This window comes from Mesoplodon mirus, assembly GCF_964341445.2.
Source record: "Mesoplodon mirus genome assembly, chromosome: 13".
Lineage (NCBI taxonomy): Eukaryota > Metazoa > Chordata > Mammalia > Artiodactyla > Ziphiidae > Mesoplodon > Mesoplodon mirus.
The window spans coordinates 35678978-35697387 of NC_138989.1; the positions used below are offsets into that span (position 1 = coordinate 35678978).

General features: G+C 35.3%; 1 protein-coding gene across 1 annotated transcript in view; it reads right to left on the minus strand.

Moving 5' to 3' along the window:
* The window catches only part of SMCHD1 (structural maintenance of chromosomes flexible hinge domain containing 1), a 126174-nt gene that overhangs the window by 54876 nt on the left and 52888 nt on the right, over positions 1-18410 (minus strand). Inside the window, exons 20-26 of the mRNA XM_082640411.1 lie at positions 15175-15319; positions 9868-9964; positions 8418-8490; positions 6287-6426; positions 5519-5653; positions 3485-3712; positions 439-587 (exon numbers count right to left, since the gene is read on the minus strand). Coding sequence (XP_082496537.1) covers positions 439-587; positions 3485-3712; positions 5519-5653; positions 6287-6426; positions 8418-8490; positions 9868-9964; positions 15175-15319 — 967 coding nt within the window. The remainder of the gene's footprint in view (positions 1-438; positions 588-3484; positions 3713-5518; positions 5654-6286; positions 6427-8417; positions 8491-9867; positions 9965-15174; positions 15320-18410) is intronic.

The following is an 18410-nucleotide window of genomic DNA, read 5'->3' on the forward strand; positions in this document are numbered from 1 at the left end:
AGGGTGAGGACAGGTTTTCAATATAGTTACTTAAATCTTCCCCTTTTCTATCAGGTGGACTCAGCTTTGAAAATCATCACTAACCAATGAAAACATTCTTCCTTCTGAACAACACACTGATCACACTGTATCTTTTGGACTTTTCATGTCTGTCATTCTGCATGAGTTTTCACTGTTGCTTGTCCTAGGAGGGCTTTCCTTTATCAAAAGTTCTAGTTCTGACAGATACTAGAGGGTCAGTTAAGCAGAAGCTTGTAACGATATTAAGAATTAATCACTATTTTCAGTGAAGCTTTATTCCGAAGACAACCTATTTCCAAAAAATTGTGAAAATTTCTATATTAAAGAACAACTTTGGCATGTGTGCTTTGGAGAAAAGCACTTTTGTCGCCATATGCTGAATTTTGAAATACCTCAAAATATAATATGCCCACAAACCTTACTGTAAATGCACTTTCCAAAGACACATGATCATCTTGGAATGAAACCTGGCAATAGCGCATATCTTTTACAGATGTTGGTACTTGTACATCAGGAAGCAGACCCTGTAGTAAGTGCTCTTTGTTAATCTCAGGAGTCCAATTAACCTAGAAGAAAAATTATATACTTAAGAATAATATAAAGCTTAATCTAATGCCGTCCAACTGCCACTTATCTTACCAAAGACTCTTAAAATTATAACCCATCCTCTCCACCTCTAAGGAAAAAGAAAAGCCCCTTATGACCAGAAATGATGGTCGTTCATATATTACTATAATAAAAAAGTATCTTCCTCATTGTCTTTCCTGATAATGTTGCCACCATATCTTTCAATGCAATAAAATAAATATTCCTAAGTCATTTCTTTAGCTTTTGCCTCAAGATTATCACTGTGGTCATTATAGTTTTAAAAAAACCATGTTGATCAAATCATGTGATCAGTTCTGAGAAGTAACAGTCAATCTTTTTTTTTGAAAAGAATCTTATTAATACAGGTTTTAAATGAGATCTAAGTGGACCTGATTCAGCAAGGTGAGAAAACAAGTTAAATCCACTAATGTAATTACCATCCTGGCCACATCTTGATCTTAATCCACTCTGGAATGTTTTCAGCTCTAATTTTAACTTTACATCTCTTAAATTCCATATTTTGTTATCTGATCCATTTTTTAAGTTGATTACCCTAAGCTATCCTTTTAAACTTCCAATCCTTTCTATTTAAGAATTTTTACCTCAACTTTATGCTTTTAGCCTTCTACAGTTGTGATTCTTAAATCATTGATATTCTAATATTTTAATCCTAGTTTATGCTGTTCTTTCTTAGTTACCTTTTTTTAAAAAAAAATAAATTTATTTGTTTATTTTTGGCTGCATTGGGTCTTCATTGCTGCGCGCAGGCTTTTCTCTAGTTGTGGCGAGCGGGGGCTACTCTTCGTTGTGGTGCACAGGCTTCTTGTTGTGGTGGCTTCTCTTGTTGCGGAGCATGGGCGTTATGCGCGCGGGCTTCAGTAGTTGTCAATCGCGGGCTCTAGTGAGCAGGCTCAGCAGTTGTGGCACACAGGCTTAGCTGCTCCGCGGCATATGGGATCTTCCAGGACCAAGGCTCGAACCCATGTCCCCTGCACTGGCAGGCGGATTCTTAACGACTGCACCACCAGGGAAGTGCTCTTAGTTACCTTTTTATCTTTTTAAACCGTCTTTTTCTTCTTTATCATACCTTTTCTTCATTTTTTTTAAATAATGGAAGCAGCAAGCAGGAGTTACACAAAAAGGCTTTCTTCTCTCACCCTAGTTGTGCTCTCTCTTCCATGAATTCCTAGGTCAGTTTGGGTTGACTTTCCTCAATACTGGCGAATTCTCTAAAGACTACAAAACCACTTTAAGCATATACATTTAATAAAAAGTATTTAATATCCTTTATTATCAATAAAAGTGCATGTTTTAAAATCTTTGGAACCCAAGAAATATATAACTACTAGAATTGAGGCAAAATGTGTCAAAAGCTGGCCATGAGCTTAGAGAATGGCAAAAAGAAGGCTATATACAGAAAAAGGCTCTGAAGTCAATGTTTCTCCTTACCCTTAACATGAAAGTAAACTGTGGAAACATTACGAGAAAGCAAGGAATCAGTTCAGAACCTAGGTTGCTGGTACCACTTTTAAACTACTTGCCTTCAAATCTGCTGACACAGATAAAAATGGCTTGCCTCCCTTCCAAGCAGGATAAGGATTATTTATCTCGAAATCCTCCCTTCCCTCGTTATGGAGAGGTAAATAAACTGGCTGGAGCAAGGGTTATTCCAAATAATATTTTAAAAATAATGTCAGCTGAATCCTGGTAAACAATTCTTTTAAAATATCAGATCCTATATTTGGAGACTCAGGATGGCTACAGAATACAGCAGTGCAAAAGAGCGGAATTCCCTGGTGGTCCAGTGGTTAGGACTCCACACTTTCACTGCCGAGTGCCTAGGTTTGATCCCTGGTCGAGGAACTAAGATCCCACGAGACACATGGCATGGCCAAAAATAAATAAATAAATAAATAAATAAATAAATAAATAAATAAATCTAACCATTTTGATTTGGTCCTCTGTTAAGTGAGCTGTTAACGTTTCAACATATAGATTTACCCTATCAAGATACAAATGATACATTTAGATAGCAAGTCTATATGAGGACCATCTGAAGCTACTGAGAACTGACAAAAGCATTGTCTAAGGATCACACTTTTAGAGATTGCTATACCAATTTCAAATGGCCAAATCAGGAGTCTGTAGTTAACAATACTGTTTTACCATTTTCTTTTAACAGACTTTATATTTAGTGTCTTCAGAATAGCTACAAAAACACTGCTTTGCTTGGGGACTTCCCTGGTGGCACAGTAGTTAAGAATCTAGCTGCCAATGCAGGGGACACAGGTTCGATCCCTGGTCCAGGAAGATCCCAAATGACACAGAGAAACTAAGCCCGTGCGCCACAACTACTGAGCCTGCACTCTAGAGCCTGCAAGCCACGACTACTGAAGCCCGTGCTCTGCAATGTAGACAAGCCACCACAATGAGAAGCCCGTGCACCACAACAAAGAGTAGCCCCCGCTCACCGCAACCAGAGAAAGCCCGTGTGCAGCAGCGAAGACCCAACACAGCCATAAATAAATAAATAAATAAATAAAATTAAAAAAAAAAAAAAAAAAACAAGACAAACACTGCTTTGGTCAAGTGGTGATCTTGATTGTGAGTATAGAAATACAGTTCATCAGGACTGGAATTTTGTTTAGGTGTCAAAATCATTTTTCTAAGCATGAATTTGTCACACATGAATCATTCAACATTTCAATCTAGTGCATGAAAAAATATCTTATTTAGCCCGGGATTTTATATAACAGTACTATTTTTCTTTGATAAGCTTCTTCTTAGAGGATAGCCTATAAAACCTGTGCAGTGTCTTCCAAGCAAAAAAGTGAACAGAATTCTTGCAAATAAACAATCTGTTTGAGATACTTACTTTAATTTTCTCTGCTAAAGCTGATGTTATATGGATTTCTCTTTCTCCTTCATCATACATTTGAAAAATAAGGTTATGCATAATATCTCCTGCTATCCAATTAACCTCATCCTGATGTTTGATCTGGATTGCCTTTTGTCCTTCTACACTGAGTATCTGTAATCTTGCAACATGGCTACTGGGAAGCAACTTAATAGTCTTCTCCACAGGTGCCACATCTTTACAACTCTAGGAAGAGAGGAAAACACAAATATATACTGAATGACATCTGTACTGAAAACACAGTTTTTGGCTTTAATGGTGAATCTTCCATATTGCTTAAGAATTTATTTCCAATATTATGGGAGATCATCTTATATACTGTTAACATTCATAGATTTTCTCATTAAGAGGATTCTACAGTATTAATAATTCCATATTTTATACCATCAAGTTATAAATAATGACAGTGGCCACATTCTTAAAACCAAAAACTAGCATATTTGGACTTAAAAGAACTTCCTTCCCTTTTATTTGTAAATTTACTTAAAAGTGTTGCAAACCTGTGAAATTTTAATCATATGACACAGATTTGGTGACCAGCATTTATTAATAAAAATAAAGGTGTAACAAATTAAAAATTTTCCATAAATTAAAGATAAATATTGCCATAAAATATATTATTTAATGAGCTTCTAGAGCTTTTTCAATTCATTTTACATTGGAGTGAGTGGACAGAGTTGCTTGTAGCTAGATGAGGACTCTAGATGCCCCTAAAGGTTGAGCTGGCATATTTATAATTTGTTATGGGCACATCAGCATTCCAAAGATCAGTAAAGATGAGCTGGCATCATTTTACTATAGCCCATTCACATGAACAATGACATATTCAAAATTCCTACCTCACAGAGTATCAGGCAAATAATCCATCCCTTATTATAAGCACATCTTATTTGCCTGGCTCAAACTTAAGAGTCACTGTTTTTGGATAATATGTTCTAACTGCAGGTTACAAGATATACCTTGGTCTTTGTCTTAACTGACCAGGACTCTTGGTGTTCTGCCTGTTGCTGCTCTGCAGTATTTACATAATTATATGTAAATGCTCTCCTGCTCTCAAGCCCAGATTTCTCCCTAACTCCAAGTCTTTTTCCTGAATCTCCTGATCTTTTGCAAGATGGTATGTTCAAAAATATGTTGCCCACATTATTGAAAAAAGGAAATGTGTAACAAATATTTGAAGATCATCAAATATAACCAGCTTCAAAAGAAAGGAATTAGAGTAAAGTCGAATCATTTCATTCTAATGTAAAAAAATTAAAGCTTTTACTCTTTTGAGACTCAAGATATGTTAGCTGATATATACTTAGTAGGAAAAACATTGGTTAATCAACTGATCAGGTAATTTATCATCTACTAACAATAACAATTATGAAGAAATCACATTTAGGTATACTACTTGTATAAGTATTTGTTATCCCAGTTAGCAATCTTAGGAAACCAAATGCTTATATCAACTGCGTGTCCTTCTCTAGGCTGGCTTCACCTTCAGCCATGATGTATATCCAATAACCAGTATCCTACTGGCACATTAACACAGCAATCTCTTTATAGGAAAACACTAATGAAAAATCATGTATTTATTTTGTTAATTTTACAAACATATTAAATGTTCATATATCTTTCCGTGGTGGTTCCATAGGGACATTTACCAAACTTTCTAATAAACAAGTGTAAACTGTAAGAAATAAGAAAATAAAATAAAAGTGGTAATTGTCACATTTTAATATAGGAAAAAATCAATTTTAGGAACATGTAATCAATAATAGCTATAGATATTATAAACGGTTTGATCAAGAAAATTACTAATATTTGATACAAAATGTTATTTACTATATACCATTTCATTTTTGCCTTTTCTTCCCTCTGGCTAAAAGAATCACAAATATCTCATTTTAAAAAGTCAAACAACTTTACATAAAATATTATAAAGCTGTTAAAGAATATTTGTATAAACACTCAATATAATACCAATGAATAACAGTAACAACTTACAGGTATTTCAATTTTTGCTTTAAGCGTCTGGTCTTTTTTGATATTCTGAACTTGAATTGCTGGTCCTGACAAAATACTGGTTCCAGAACTACTGCAATCCACAACATAGAGTGGAAGGTTTGGAGCACCTGAAAACTATTGGAAGCATACAAAATAATTTAAGACCCCAATCAAATGTAACTTATTATTCAATAACTGTTATTTAAATTTTCAAGCAATTTAGTACAGCTACTATTTCCGGCTATAAATTAGAAAACTGTAAATATAATTCACTAATATACTAGACAATTTCTGAATGAAAAGAGTAAGTTTCTACAATTCTAGGTAAAATTTGTTGATTTTGGAAGAAAAACCAACTTCCTCAACCATTATTCTTTCTTTTTTTAACTCCACCTATTTGGGTTTTCCTTTCCTTTTTGTGCTCTTTTACTCATATTCATTTATCCATCCATTCCCATTCCTAAAGGATATTTCCATCATCCTACTCATAAATTAAACACTTCATCCGAAATGAGGAGGATGGACTAAGGAAGGAGAGGGGAGGAATCTGCAGTCCAATACTTGGCACAGCTGGCATCATTACTGGCTTAGGGATGCTGAAAACTATTGACAATGAGATAGCCCACAAATTTCTCCATGGAATAATCATTACACAATCTATACATAGATAGATATAATATAAGGCTTACTATGAAGGAGCCAAAAGATATAGTGATTTCCATTTAGTACCACAGGACTCAAAATCTACATATTCTTATAACAGCTTACCTTACAATGAACAATCAATTTTGGTTGTGCTGTTATATTGTCTGATTCATCCAAAACTTCTACCTGAAATGGGAAAGCTGTTCCATTTTCTATAACTAAAATTTCAGAATCAGGTTTCACTTTCAATCGATGAGGGGGACCTACCAGAAAATTATATAATAAAATAGAGATTCAAGTTTCTAAAACTGAAATGTTAAAACATCAAAAGAAACAGCTTTTAACATTTCAAGTTTTAATATCTTTTAAATAATGCCAAGAGAGAAAAAAGAAATATCCATGTTTAATCATTTCTATCCCCCAAATGCATATATTCTATACATCACGAGAGTGATCTCAATCATATTAAAATGTTTGATGTCTAGACTTAGTTTTATGTAACAAGCTAAGACACGGTGATAACTCATGTTAGAAATCACCCAAACATGTGAAATACTAAAAAGATCCTGGAAAAAAGTATTCAAGAATAAAAATAAAAGTTTATTAAACTACTTTTTAATTTACTACTTTTAACTTTACACAATGAGACTGATTTCTCAGGCACAATACATACCTGTCTCAGGTAATTTTGTTCAAAGGATCAGTTCATATAATGACATAACCAGATAACTTACTTGTTAGACTGACCACAACACTTTGATATCCTAAGCAAGCTGCAGCACAAGTTTCCTCTAAACTAATAAAAGAGGGTTTATACTTCTGCAGCAAGATGACCTGATGTACCCTATAAACACTGATATTTTAAAATACAATTTATGCTAAATACTGGGAACACAAGTTTACAAAGAACAGTTATATCAGTTAATATTTGTGTTTTTACCATATGCCAACTCTGTTCTCAGAATCCTTACAATGATCTTGATCAAGAAGGTAATATTATTATCCCCATTTTATGGATGAGGAAACTGGGACCCAGAGAGATTAAGTATTCTGTCCAGGTCACATGGCTACTAAATGGCAGACTCAGGTTAGATCCTAATTTTGTAATTTGAAACCTCTAGACCATTATCACTACACAGTCCCACTTCCTACTTTACCACCTTCACTCTCAAATTCTAAAAAAATATTAGAACTATCTGGTTAGTAAGAATTTCCTTTGAGTAGATTTGAGTAATCCATACGTTTTAGCTAACCTCTTAAAATAAAAGCATTGTAAGTAAGTATTAACACGTAACAATTTTTTTCTTATACTTCTACCAATGGGCCAATCTTTACTTCTGAATCAAATCATGTCTCAGGGAAAGCTCAAACTACACGAATTTGTGAAAGGAAATAGCTATTGTTTCTTTTCATTAAAACCAGTACAAAAGGTCATATATGGACAAAGATATGATCACAGTATTGTTAGTATCACAGCTAAAACTTTCATAACAAGTCCTGTTCTAGGTGTTGTACAGCATATGCACTTCTCACTCTGCATAGTACTGTGTTAATGAGAACTCAGGCATATTGGAAGTGTATCCTCCACTCAGTTACCACCGAAACCATGCAAAGTAAGGGCTGCCCATATTAACTCATTTAATCCTCACAAAAACCCTGTGAATTACGTATTATCTCATTTTACACATGAGAAAACTGAGGCACAGAACAAGTGTACCTCACTGGGAAGTGTCAGAGCTTAGATTTAAACGCAGAAGGGCCGATGCCAGAATATACTCTTTGAACCTCCACAAGAGACTGATTCTCAAATTAGCTGGCTTTTTCTACCCTAACTTTACTGCAACTTCATTTTCGAGTTGATAAATCATTATTCAAATTAACAACATAAAAGCGTAAGAAACTTTTCTTCTTAAAATATTAAATATTTAGTTATATCTGAAAAAGTAAAGGACAGATCCAGTTCTAACGTAAGTCTAATTAGTATATCCTTAAGAACAGTTCCCCAATATAGTTTCAATATTCACATTTTTCTCCCAAGATTATTTTTAGAACTTCACTCAAGTCTTTCTAAACGTTTTCCTGTCTTTTAACTGGTCATTTCTGTTAGCACTATGTTTGTCATTCAAATGTATTTTCAAGATTTGTACCATAACCAAACCAAAAAACACTTCACCTTTATAAGTGTCATTATATTTTATCATAAGAATATTATTTAAAAGGTAAATATTAGGAATATTTCTTAAAGTAATATTACCTGGCAGTAATCTAATTTTCAGAATCTGTGAGTCTTCTTTTAAACCCGGAAGAATAACCTTCAGATTAAAATTCTGTTGAAAAAATTATTTTAATTAAATTCAAGTCCTAAATAAATACTTAAGTAATTTACTACCTCAATTCTGATTTACTTTTTGCTTTTCATTTTCATACCATTATAGAAATCTACTCAGCAAATTTATATTGACTAAAATTATCATATATATGTATGAAAGAGATGCAGGTGAAAAAACTGATTTATATTGCTTCTTTATAGATAATACTATCTTTGAATTCAAAAGGCATAACATAACCTCTGAATAATTATCAGAATTAGGATGGGCACTATAAAAAATGTGGAAAGTAGTGAAATGGAAAGAACCCAATATCTAGACATATCTAAATACAATGCAGTGTTCTAGATTAGATCCTGGAATAGAAAAATAATAGTGGAAAAACTGGGGAAATGCTAAAGCCCAGAGTTTTGTTAATAGTATTATATCAACGTTAACTTCTTAGTTTGGATAAATATATAATAGTTGTATAAGATGTTAGTAGAGGAAGCTGGGTGAAGAGTATATGTGAACTCTCTATACCATCTCTGAAACTCTTCTGTAAAACATAATTATTTCAAAATAAGAAGGTTTTTAAAATCTAGAAATCTTTTTAGCAAGTTTATCTTACTAAAGTCAAATTTTCCATGCATTTCAAGTTCTTTTTCCAGAAAAAGCTTAATTCAGAAAGATGTACAGAACTTGCTCTTTAATATGATTTGGTTATATAATGCAGTATAGTATACAGTACTTAAACTCACATGCTCTATTTTAAAAATTATTTTGATAGGGAAACTTTTTAAAATATATATTGAAGGTAATGATACAATGGAAAAGAAGTAACATAATACTTGAGTTACTAGCTACAGTGTTCATATTAGTCATATTAATCTATTACCTACTTTATATACTTAACTGAAAAATTACCTTATTGGAGTTCGTCTTTATTAACTCTAACCTTATTCCTCCCAAAACACTTCCCTTATCCAAATACCAAACCCAATACTTTTACAGAAGTGAGCTAAAGTTTCTCATATTTTTGTTCCTATTCTAAGAAAAACATTGAAAAATGGAAAAACTTACAGAGAAAAAAGAAGCAACATAGTACTAGATAACTGTTGTAAATGGCTTTGAATGCAAAAAGACTGGAATGAAAATGAAGACAGTTGAAAATATTTAATTCATAAACATTTAACAAACAACAGCAGCAAATATGCTGGGCTTCTCAGAGATGTAAATGGTAATGGTATGTCGGGTGACATGATCCTGATTAATTCCTAAGAACTTGACATTACTGTCATCTTGTCACAAAAATAGGTTATTCAATTTTAAATTTCCAGTTTCATTTTTACCATATAAGAAATAACATGCATTATAACATTTATGTACAATGCTTACCTTGCCTTGACAAGAGTTTACAGGGCCCTTAGCTGTAACACCTCGAATGACACAATTTGGTCCATTGGTTATTTCTTCATAATGTAAAGATAAACCACTGGAAAAAATAAATTATTTTTAAACTTTCCCTCCATTACCTACAAATAAGCTGCAAATGTTCTTTTATCTTTTCTTTCTTTTTTTTTTTTAGCTGTGCCACATGGCTTGCAGGATCTTAGTTCCCTGACCAGGGATTGAACCTGGGCCCTCAGCAGTGAGAGCATGAAGTCCTAACTGCTGGACTGCCAGGGAATTCCCGCTGCAAATGTGTTTGTCTTCTCATATGACATTCTTATTTTTAATTCGTTTTTCTAATAAAATTGTATTTTTTTAAAAGAGAGAAATAAATGAACAGAAGCAAATTCCCATGAGATTTTTACAAAGAAAAATGATCCAACAAGTATTAATAAGTGATACCATTCGTGCAGTGAGTAAAGATACAAGGTAGGAAACAATCAAATGCTAGACCATGTATACAGGCCAAAGAAAATGAAACATCCAAATCGGTCAGGCTTAAGGATGTCTTCAGACTTTGCCCTGGATTCTTTCAAATCCTTCACCCACAGGGATTTTAGAGACTTTCTGGCACCTATTATTAAACTAAATGGCAATTTTAGATAAAGTCCAAATAATTAAGTACAGCCTTGTGCTAATGTAACCTTGCTAGAATGTATACTGAGACCCTCTAATCTACTACCATGAGCAATGTGATTCCTAAACCACCTTTGACCACCTGTAGATCCTTACAGTGTCAACATTTTACTCTGTAAGGAGTAAGGTGATAAAAAAGGAGGAAAGATATACCATGATAGAGAAAAGACCTAATTTTTCTGAAGAATGAAATTAAATATTTAGATATTATCTGAATAAGTTGTAAAAATTAAATAACATGGCTTGTTTGAAAAAAGCTGTAAAGAGGCATGTAAGGTAAAATAAACTCCCTGAGAAAGATGGACATTAACCACAGACATCTACTTTCATTATCTCTTAAAGCCTCACTAATATAAGAACGAAGGGATTCCTTTTATTTACTTTTAAAGGCAAAGATATGGGAGGTGTGGAAGAAGAGACAAGGACAATAGAACTTATCTGCTAGAAAAAAGGACAGACAAGTGGCAAATGACCTAGTATCGTCCCAAGAAAACTGAACTGTGAAACAGCAATGGAAGAAGCTCAAAACCAATATATACCACAGAATTCCCAGGTACCATTAAGGAACTGGTGTTACTAGGTACCCCTAGAAGCAGGGCCAAAAAAGAAAGCCCCCACCCCAAAAAGGGGGGGAGTTGATTACAATTTCGATCCTCAGATCTCCCCTCTCCACCTCTGGCAGATGACTGGAAAATTATTCTCTGAAAAGGTTTAAGCAAAGAATCTGTGAACCTAGGCACAAAAAGTAAGTTGCAGGAAAGGGTAAAATACTAAAAAGAATACAAGGGTAATCCTGAACGGACTGCATATGGATACTGAGACCTTTTCATTCCCATTCCTACCCTAGTCTTGCTCCTGGACTGGCTAGGAACCTGGACAGCCAAATTATTCCCCTCCAGGCAAGAGACTAAAGATTGTTCTTTGAGCAAACTACCCAGCCCAAGAAAAAGACCTCAAGATACAACAGGATTTCCCCCAACAAAATGTTACAGACAGATCATCCTGTAGTGGAGTTCACACTCAACAGCCTCTCCCAAACTCTCAGGATCTCCTATGTGCATTTTAGTTCTCCATCAGATATAAAAGGAGATGACCAAAGATTAACCAGATATATGAAGAAAGAGATCAAAATCCAACTAAGAAAAAGCAACTAACTTGGAGACAATAAAGACTATCAGTGTAGGTAACTTTTTAAAAAAACTACCATTTATTTATCAGCAAAAAACAAAAAAAATGTATTACATTCATAAAACAAGAACAGAATCTACAAAAGAACATTCGGAGAACCAGGAAGAACACTTGGAAATTAAAAATATAGCAAAAGGACAAACTCAATGGAAAGATATAAACATAAAATTGAGAAAGTCTGTCCAAAAGTAAAACAAAAACACAGAAAGATTAAGAAAAATGGAAAAATTAGGAAAATCAGAGAACCAGTCCCAAAGGTACATCATCAAATAAATAAGGATCCCCCCCTCAAAAAGAGAAAACCGTGATGATGGAAGGTAGAAAATGAAGTACTTCAAATAATGAAGAGACCTATACAAAGATGTACCATTATAAAATTTTGCCCTGTTGAGAATTAAAAGTGGGTCCTATAAGCTTCCAGACAGAATACGTAGGAAACATAAAAAGGAAAATTAATCAGAACAAGTTTAAATTTATCAGCAACAGTAGAAGCTAAAAGGCAAAAATGGAGCAATGTTTTTATAATTTCGATGGGAAGTAGTGTCCAACTTTCAATTCAATCAATCAAGTAGAATAGAGACATTTTCAGAGCAATAATTTTATCTTACATGTAAATCCTTTCTTAGGAAACTAGGGAATAATGTACTCCAGCAGAAGGTGAAGGACAAGGGATTCTTTCAAAATTGGAGACCCAGGGAAGGTTAAATGCTAAATAAAATAAGCTACTTAACAATCTCACAAATTCAGGAATGTTTCCTCAAGGACCTGAGAGCCAACTCTACGAAATTTAATCATCAATGAAGGTAAACTCCTATCTCCCAGTTTCCTGGGTCTAACTTCTGATCAATTGACTCCAAATTGCAAACTCTACTCCCAGTCATAAAGATACTTAGCAATTTTTCTTGAAAACATGAATGTGATAGATTATATTCACTTACCCATGTAACAGAGTAAGATTTCGTTCCTTGCAATCTCTATCAGATTGTGATGAGAATCACATTCTAGTTTACTAATTATTCAATCATAAAATTGTTTTCTTTCTCTTCTACCTTTGTGAAGAAGTTTTCTAGCTTTACAGTAGGTTTTGTTTTTACTGTATTTTCCCAACACGAAAGACAAAGGGAATTTCCAGGATGAAGGTGAAGGAAGATCACAGAAGGACAAATGTAACAAGTGTAAGAACAACTGATCCAGACCAGAGCACATGGCAAAGTTCCAAGAAAGATGTCTACAAGAGTATGAAACTGAGGGACTTCACTGGAGGTTAAGAATCTGCCTGCCAATGCAGGGGACATGGGTTAGAGCCCTGGTCTGGGAAGATCCCACATGTCACGGAGCAACTAAGCCCGTGAGCCACAACTACTGAGCCTGCGTACCACAACTACTGAGCCTGCGTACCACAACTACTGAAGCCCGCGCGCCTAGAGCCCATACTCCACAACAAGAGAAGCCACCACAATAAGAAGCCCACGCACCGCAACGAAGAGTAGCCTCCACTCGCCACAACTAGAGAAAGCCCACGTGTAGCAACGAAGACCCAATGCAGCCAAATATAAATAAAGAGAAAAAAATATGAAACTGATAGGTTATCTAGGTACCAAGCATCTTGAGAAGAGACCAGACAAGTGGCAGACAGTTACTTAGCAAAGAAAAAAAGAACAACAGTTGTGCAATGAAGAAAGTAATTAGCACTTACATAATTATAATAAAGCAAGCACTAAATACTGATCAAGCCAGAATACAACTTTATTGAAGAATGTGGGAATAGGAAGGTTTATTTGTAATGTAAGTGGCAACAAGAGAGTGTGTCCTCATCTTCCATAAGTCAAGAGATAATGCTTAAAACTGAAGAATCAAGAAGTAACAATATGAAAGTTACTTAGATATGTGGCAATAGGTACCAAAACATTCAAGTAAGAAAGCTGAAAGTGGTTCTGAGAAGTGGATTGTGGGTGGGGTGGAGAGGGCAGAGGAACTACTCTTTTTTTATATAAGCCTCATCTAACTATTTGATTCCTTAGGCTATATGTGTGAATGATTTTTTGTTTAATTAACACTGAGAAAAAAACAAACAAATAAACAAATTTACTGAAGGTAAATTCACATAGCCAGGCCACCAAGATTTTTTTTAAGCCCCAAATCTTAATTACCAGTATGTATGTGTGACAGAGACTTTGTGTGTAAGAATGTCCTATCAAGGATAAGAAGGAAGTTATAATTGAAAACAGGGGTCAACTAATGCACGAATATTTTCCATTTGTGACTAGACATTACTTTTAGTGTTTTTTATTAAGCACATAGATGCTTAAGTATTCAACTCTTCCATTATGGTTTAATATTCAAATGAATATAATATGTCAAAATCACTTTTTGCACAAGAACCACTTTTTGCAACTTAAGAGAACATTTAGAAAAACTCATTTTCAATATTTTTTGTAACTCTGTTTTGTTTTTCAGGAACTTAACCATGGTATAACTCTGGACACTAGTCTGTGAGCTTCTAGAAGGCAAATGCTATGCTCTTATTCACTTCTATATCTCCAGCTGGCAAATGCCTGGAATACAGTACACAGTCAAACGATTAAAAGAGTAAATGATTACACCAACAGGGGTAAAAGGTACACGGCGATAGCAAAAGAAAGCATACACTAAAACGTGGGCCCAGGGACTTCCCCGGCAGTCTAGTGGTTAAGACTGCGCTCCCGCTGCAGAGAGCACGGGGTTCAATCCCCAGTTAAGGTATGATCCTGCATGTCTTGCAGTGCAGCCAAAAAAAAAAAGTGTCTCCAAAAAGACAAATTTGGCAGAAATTTGAAAAATAAGAATTCTTCGTAGGCACCTCAAAAAAAGGTAATGGAAAGCAATGAACATCCTCAATTGTATAACTGGACACATTGTTTTTCAGGGCTATTTTTTAATATAAGCCAATCATATTACTCTATAGAGCTATTAAGTAAAGGCAAATTCTAAGGAAGGACCAAATTTCCATGGAAAGTGTAAACTTTATTGCTACGGTTTTAAAAGCAAACCAAAATAAATTTTATTAGCAGGTTAAAAACCTACCAGTAGGTAACCACTAAGTTTAAATGGCCATAATTTCTAAGCAAACAACAAAATAAACATGGTATGGTTTATAGAATTGCCAGGAGAAGTCATATCATACTTGCAAAAAGAAATGGACTAAGACAGAACTATATCAGTCTCACCTAAACAACTGTAACAGAAAATTCAGTCAAAACAAACTTTATTGAGGTAATGTACAGCCACAGAGAATAGATTGGGACTAAACAAATCCCCCAGATATCATAAAATATCCACTAAGCATTTTAAATAATAATAATAATAAATCTGAAGTTAACCGAACATAAATAATTTAAGCTAAAAAAAAGAAAAAAGTGAATACTTAGCAAATATGAAAAGTCAGATTACCTTGCTTCAAAAACTGGCTGAATATCAGTTGATAGTTGACTAGTATGACCAAATTCATCCTGAAACTCCACAGGGATATTGAATGGGACTCCAACACGAAAAGGAGGATCCAAAAGACCAAATGAAAATTTCTCTGGTTTACCCTCTTAATAAAAAAAAATAAACATGAAAAGAAAATTCATCAGTCAGAAGATTCATTGTAGGTAGAAACATCCATTATATATATGGAAGATTAGACTACAATAAAGATGGCATTTTACATCTGTGCAAAGTTTATATAAATTATATCTATAATCCACCTGTGAAAATAATAAAGTTGGAACTTTATCTCACACAATGTATAAAAGTCTAGAGATAGAGATAAATGTGTTTTTAAACTATGAAATTTTCGAATATAATAAAGGAATATGTCTATGATTTTATCGTAGGAAAAACTAAGGCAAAACACAATACTCAATAGCTATACAACGATGTATTTGATAAAGTTTAAAATATTTTATTAGATACAAAGTTAACAGAGAAGCTCTATATGAGAAAATACTTGCAACGTATGCAATAAAGGATTAAAATCCACAATACATTAAAACTTCCTATAAAGATAACAGTTTCAAGTCATCCCCTGGGAAATTATTAGAAACGCAAATTCGAGGGCTCACATCATCCTACTGAGTCAGAAACTCCAGGAGTGAGGCGCACCAGTCTGCATTTTAATAAGCCCAGCAGGTGGTTCAGGTAAAACTTAAATTTGAGAACTACAGCTTTACACTATTAAAATAGGCATAGTAGGCAATTCCCTGGTGGCACACTGGTTAAGAACCTGCCTGCCAATGCAGGGGACATGGGTTTGGTCCCTGGTCTGGGAAGATCCCACATGCCGCAGAGCAACTAAGCCCGTGTGCCACAACTACTGAGCCTGCGCTCTAGAGCCTGTGAGCCGTGACTGCTGAGTCCAAGTGCCACAACTACTGAAGCCGGCACGCCTAGAGCCCGTGCTCCACAAGAAGAGAAGCAACTGCAATAAGAAGCCCGTGCACCACAATGAAGAAGAGCCCTCGGCTCCCTGCAACTAGAGAAAGCCCATGCGCAGCAGCAGCAAAGACCCAGCACAGCCAAAAGTAAATAAAATAAATTTAAAAAAATTAAAAATAAAATGAAATAGGCATAGTAAAGGAACAAACTGTCACAGATGACAATGTCCAATAAAGGCTAGAAGAGGTATACACAACCTAATAATTAAATAATTTAACCACCAACTAGGCTAAATATTACAATATAGGTTAGCCAAGAATGAGCATAGGGAAACAGGAACCCTCAGTCTGCTGATGAGGGTACAAAACCTTTTGGGAGGGCAACTTGACAGTAAATATGTATAAAATGTTAAAGCACACACATTGCAGCTTGGCAATTCTATTTCTTGGTATCCACTCTAGAGATCCTCAAGCACTTGTACACAAAGCACCATAAATTTTTTCCGTATAGAAATGTGATTTGTAACAGCCAAAAACTTGGAAACACATGCAACGTTCATCAAAGAAAACTGCTAAACTACAGCATGTCCATACTGTAGAATGTTCCACAGGTGTATTTAAAGAACATGATAGATCTGTATGTACAAAAAGGAACACTCCCCAAGGTGGTCGTCTGACTAGAGAAGGCAAGATAATCACAGGCACTTAAATCAGCTCTCTAAAACCCCATAAAGATGTGGCACTACAGAGATTTTTTTTTAAAGAGGCCTAAACCTACAAAAACAATGAAGAAAAAAGACAACAGTAACAGAATTTGAAAGCTGGAGAATGGGCAAGTATATGGGCAAGTATAACTGACTTAGCAGAAAGACTCAAGAAATCAAATCCTCAATCATCAACAAAGCAAGCAGGGAGCCAATTTAATTCATACTCAGAAGTCTCAAGAATGGCTCTATCAAGTAGGAGTGAAACTGAAATAAAAAAGGAAGACTCGTTCAAGTTTGTTTGAGAAACAGCTCCTCAGATCCCCACCCCTCAACACACAGAGCCAGTCAACTGCCTTCCTCATCTTCAGCAACATCTGGAAGGTTTCTTCTCCAGGGAAGGTTAAGAGTAGGTCCAAGGAGTAAGGGACACAGCACTACTGAAAGCATTACAGTTTACTGAAAATAGGAAAATCAAGTGAAAGATCAATACTGAATATGAGCAATCCCACTACTGGGCACATACCCTGAGAAAACCATAATTCAAAAAGAGTCACGTACCACAATGTTCACTGCAGCTCTATTTACAATAGCCAGGACATGGAAGCAACCTAAGTGTCCATCGACAGATGAATGGATAAAGAAGATGTGGCACATATATACAATGGAATATTACTCAGCCATAAAAAGAAATGAAATTGAGTTATTTGTAGTGAGGTGGATGGACCCAGAGTCTGTCACACAGAGTGAAGTAAGTCAGAAAGAGAAAAACAAATACCGTATGCTAACACATATATATGGAATCTTAAAAAAAAAAAAAGGTTCTGAAGAAGCTAGAGGCAGGACAGGAATAAAGACACAGACACAGAGAATGGACTTGAGTACATGGGGAGGGGGAAGGGTAAGATGGGACAAAGTGAGAGAGTGGCATGGACATATATACACAACCAAATGTAAAACAGATAGCTAGTGGGAAGCAGGGGCATAGCACAGGGAGATCAGCTTGGTGCTTTGTGTCCACTTAGATAGGTGGGATAGGGAGGGTGGGAGGGAGACACAAGAGGGAGGAGATATGAGGATATATGTACACGTACAGCTGATTCACTTTGTTATACAGCAGAAACTAACACACCACTGTAAAACAATTATACTCCAATAAACATGTTAAAAAAAATATTGAATATGAAACCTCTAACAGTCTTCCCCAGCTTGGCTCCCCAAATGCTGGCACCCAGGTGTTTACACCCCACTCTGGGGAATCTGAACAGCCAAAGAGAAAAAACCCTAAAATTCTCTTATCATAATCTCCCCAAATGATATAAACACTCTCGAATGTTCTATTCTTTTTTTTTCCGGTACGCAGGCCTCTCACTGCTGTGGCCTCTCCCGTTGCAGAGCATAGGCTCTGGACGCGCAGGCTCAATGGCTCACGGGCCCAGCCGCTCCGCGGCATGTGGGTTCTTCCCGGACTGGGGCACGAACCCGTGTCCCCTGCATCGGCAGGCGGACTCTCAACCATTGTGCCACCAGGGAAGTCCGAATGTTCTATTCTTAACTGTGTGCA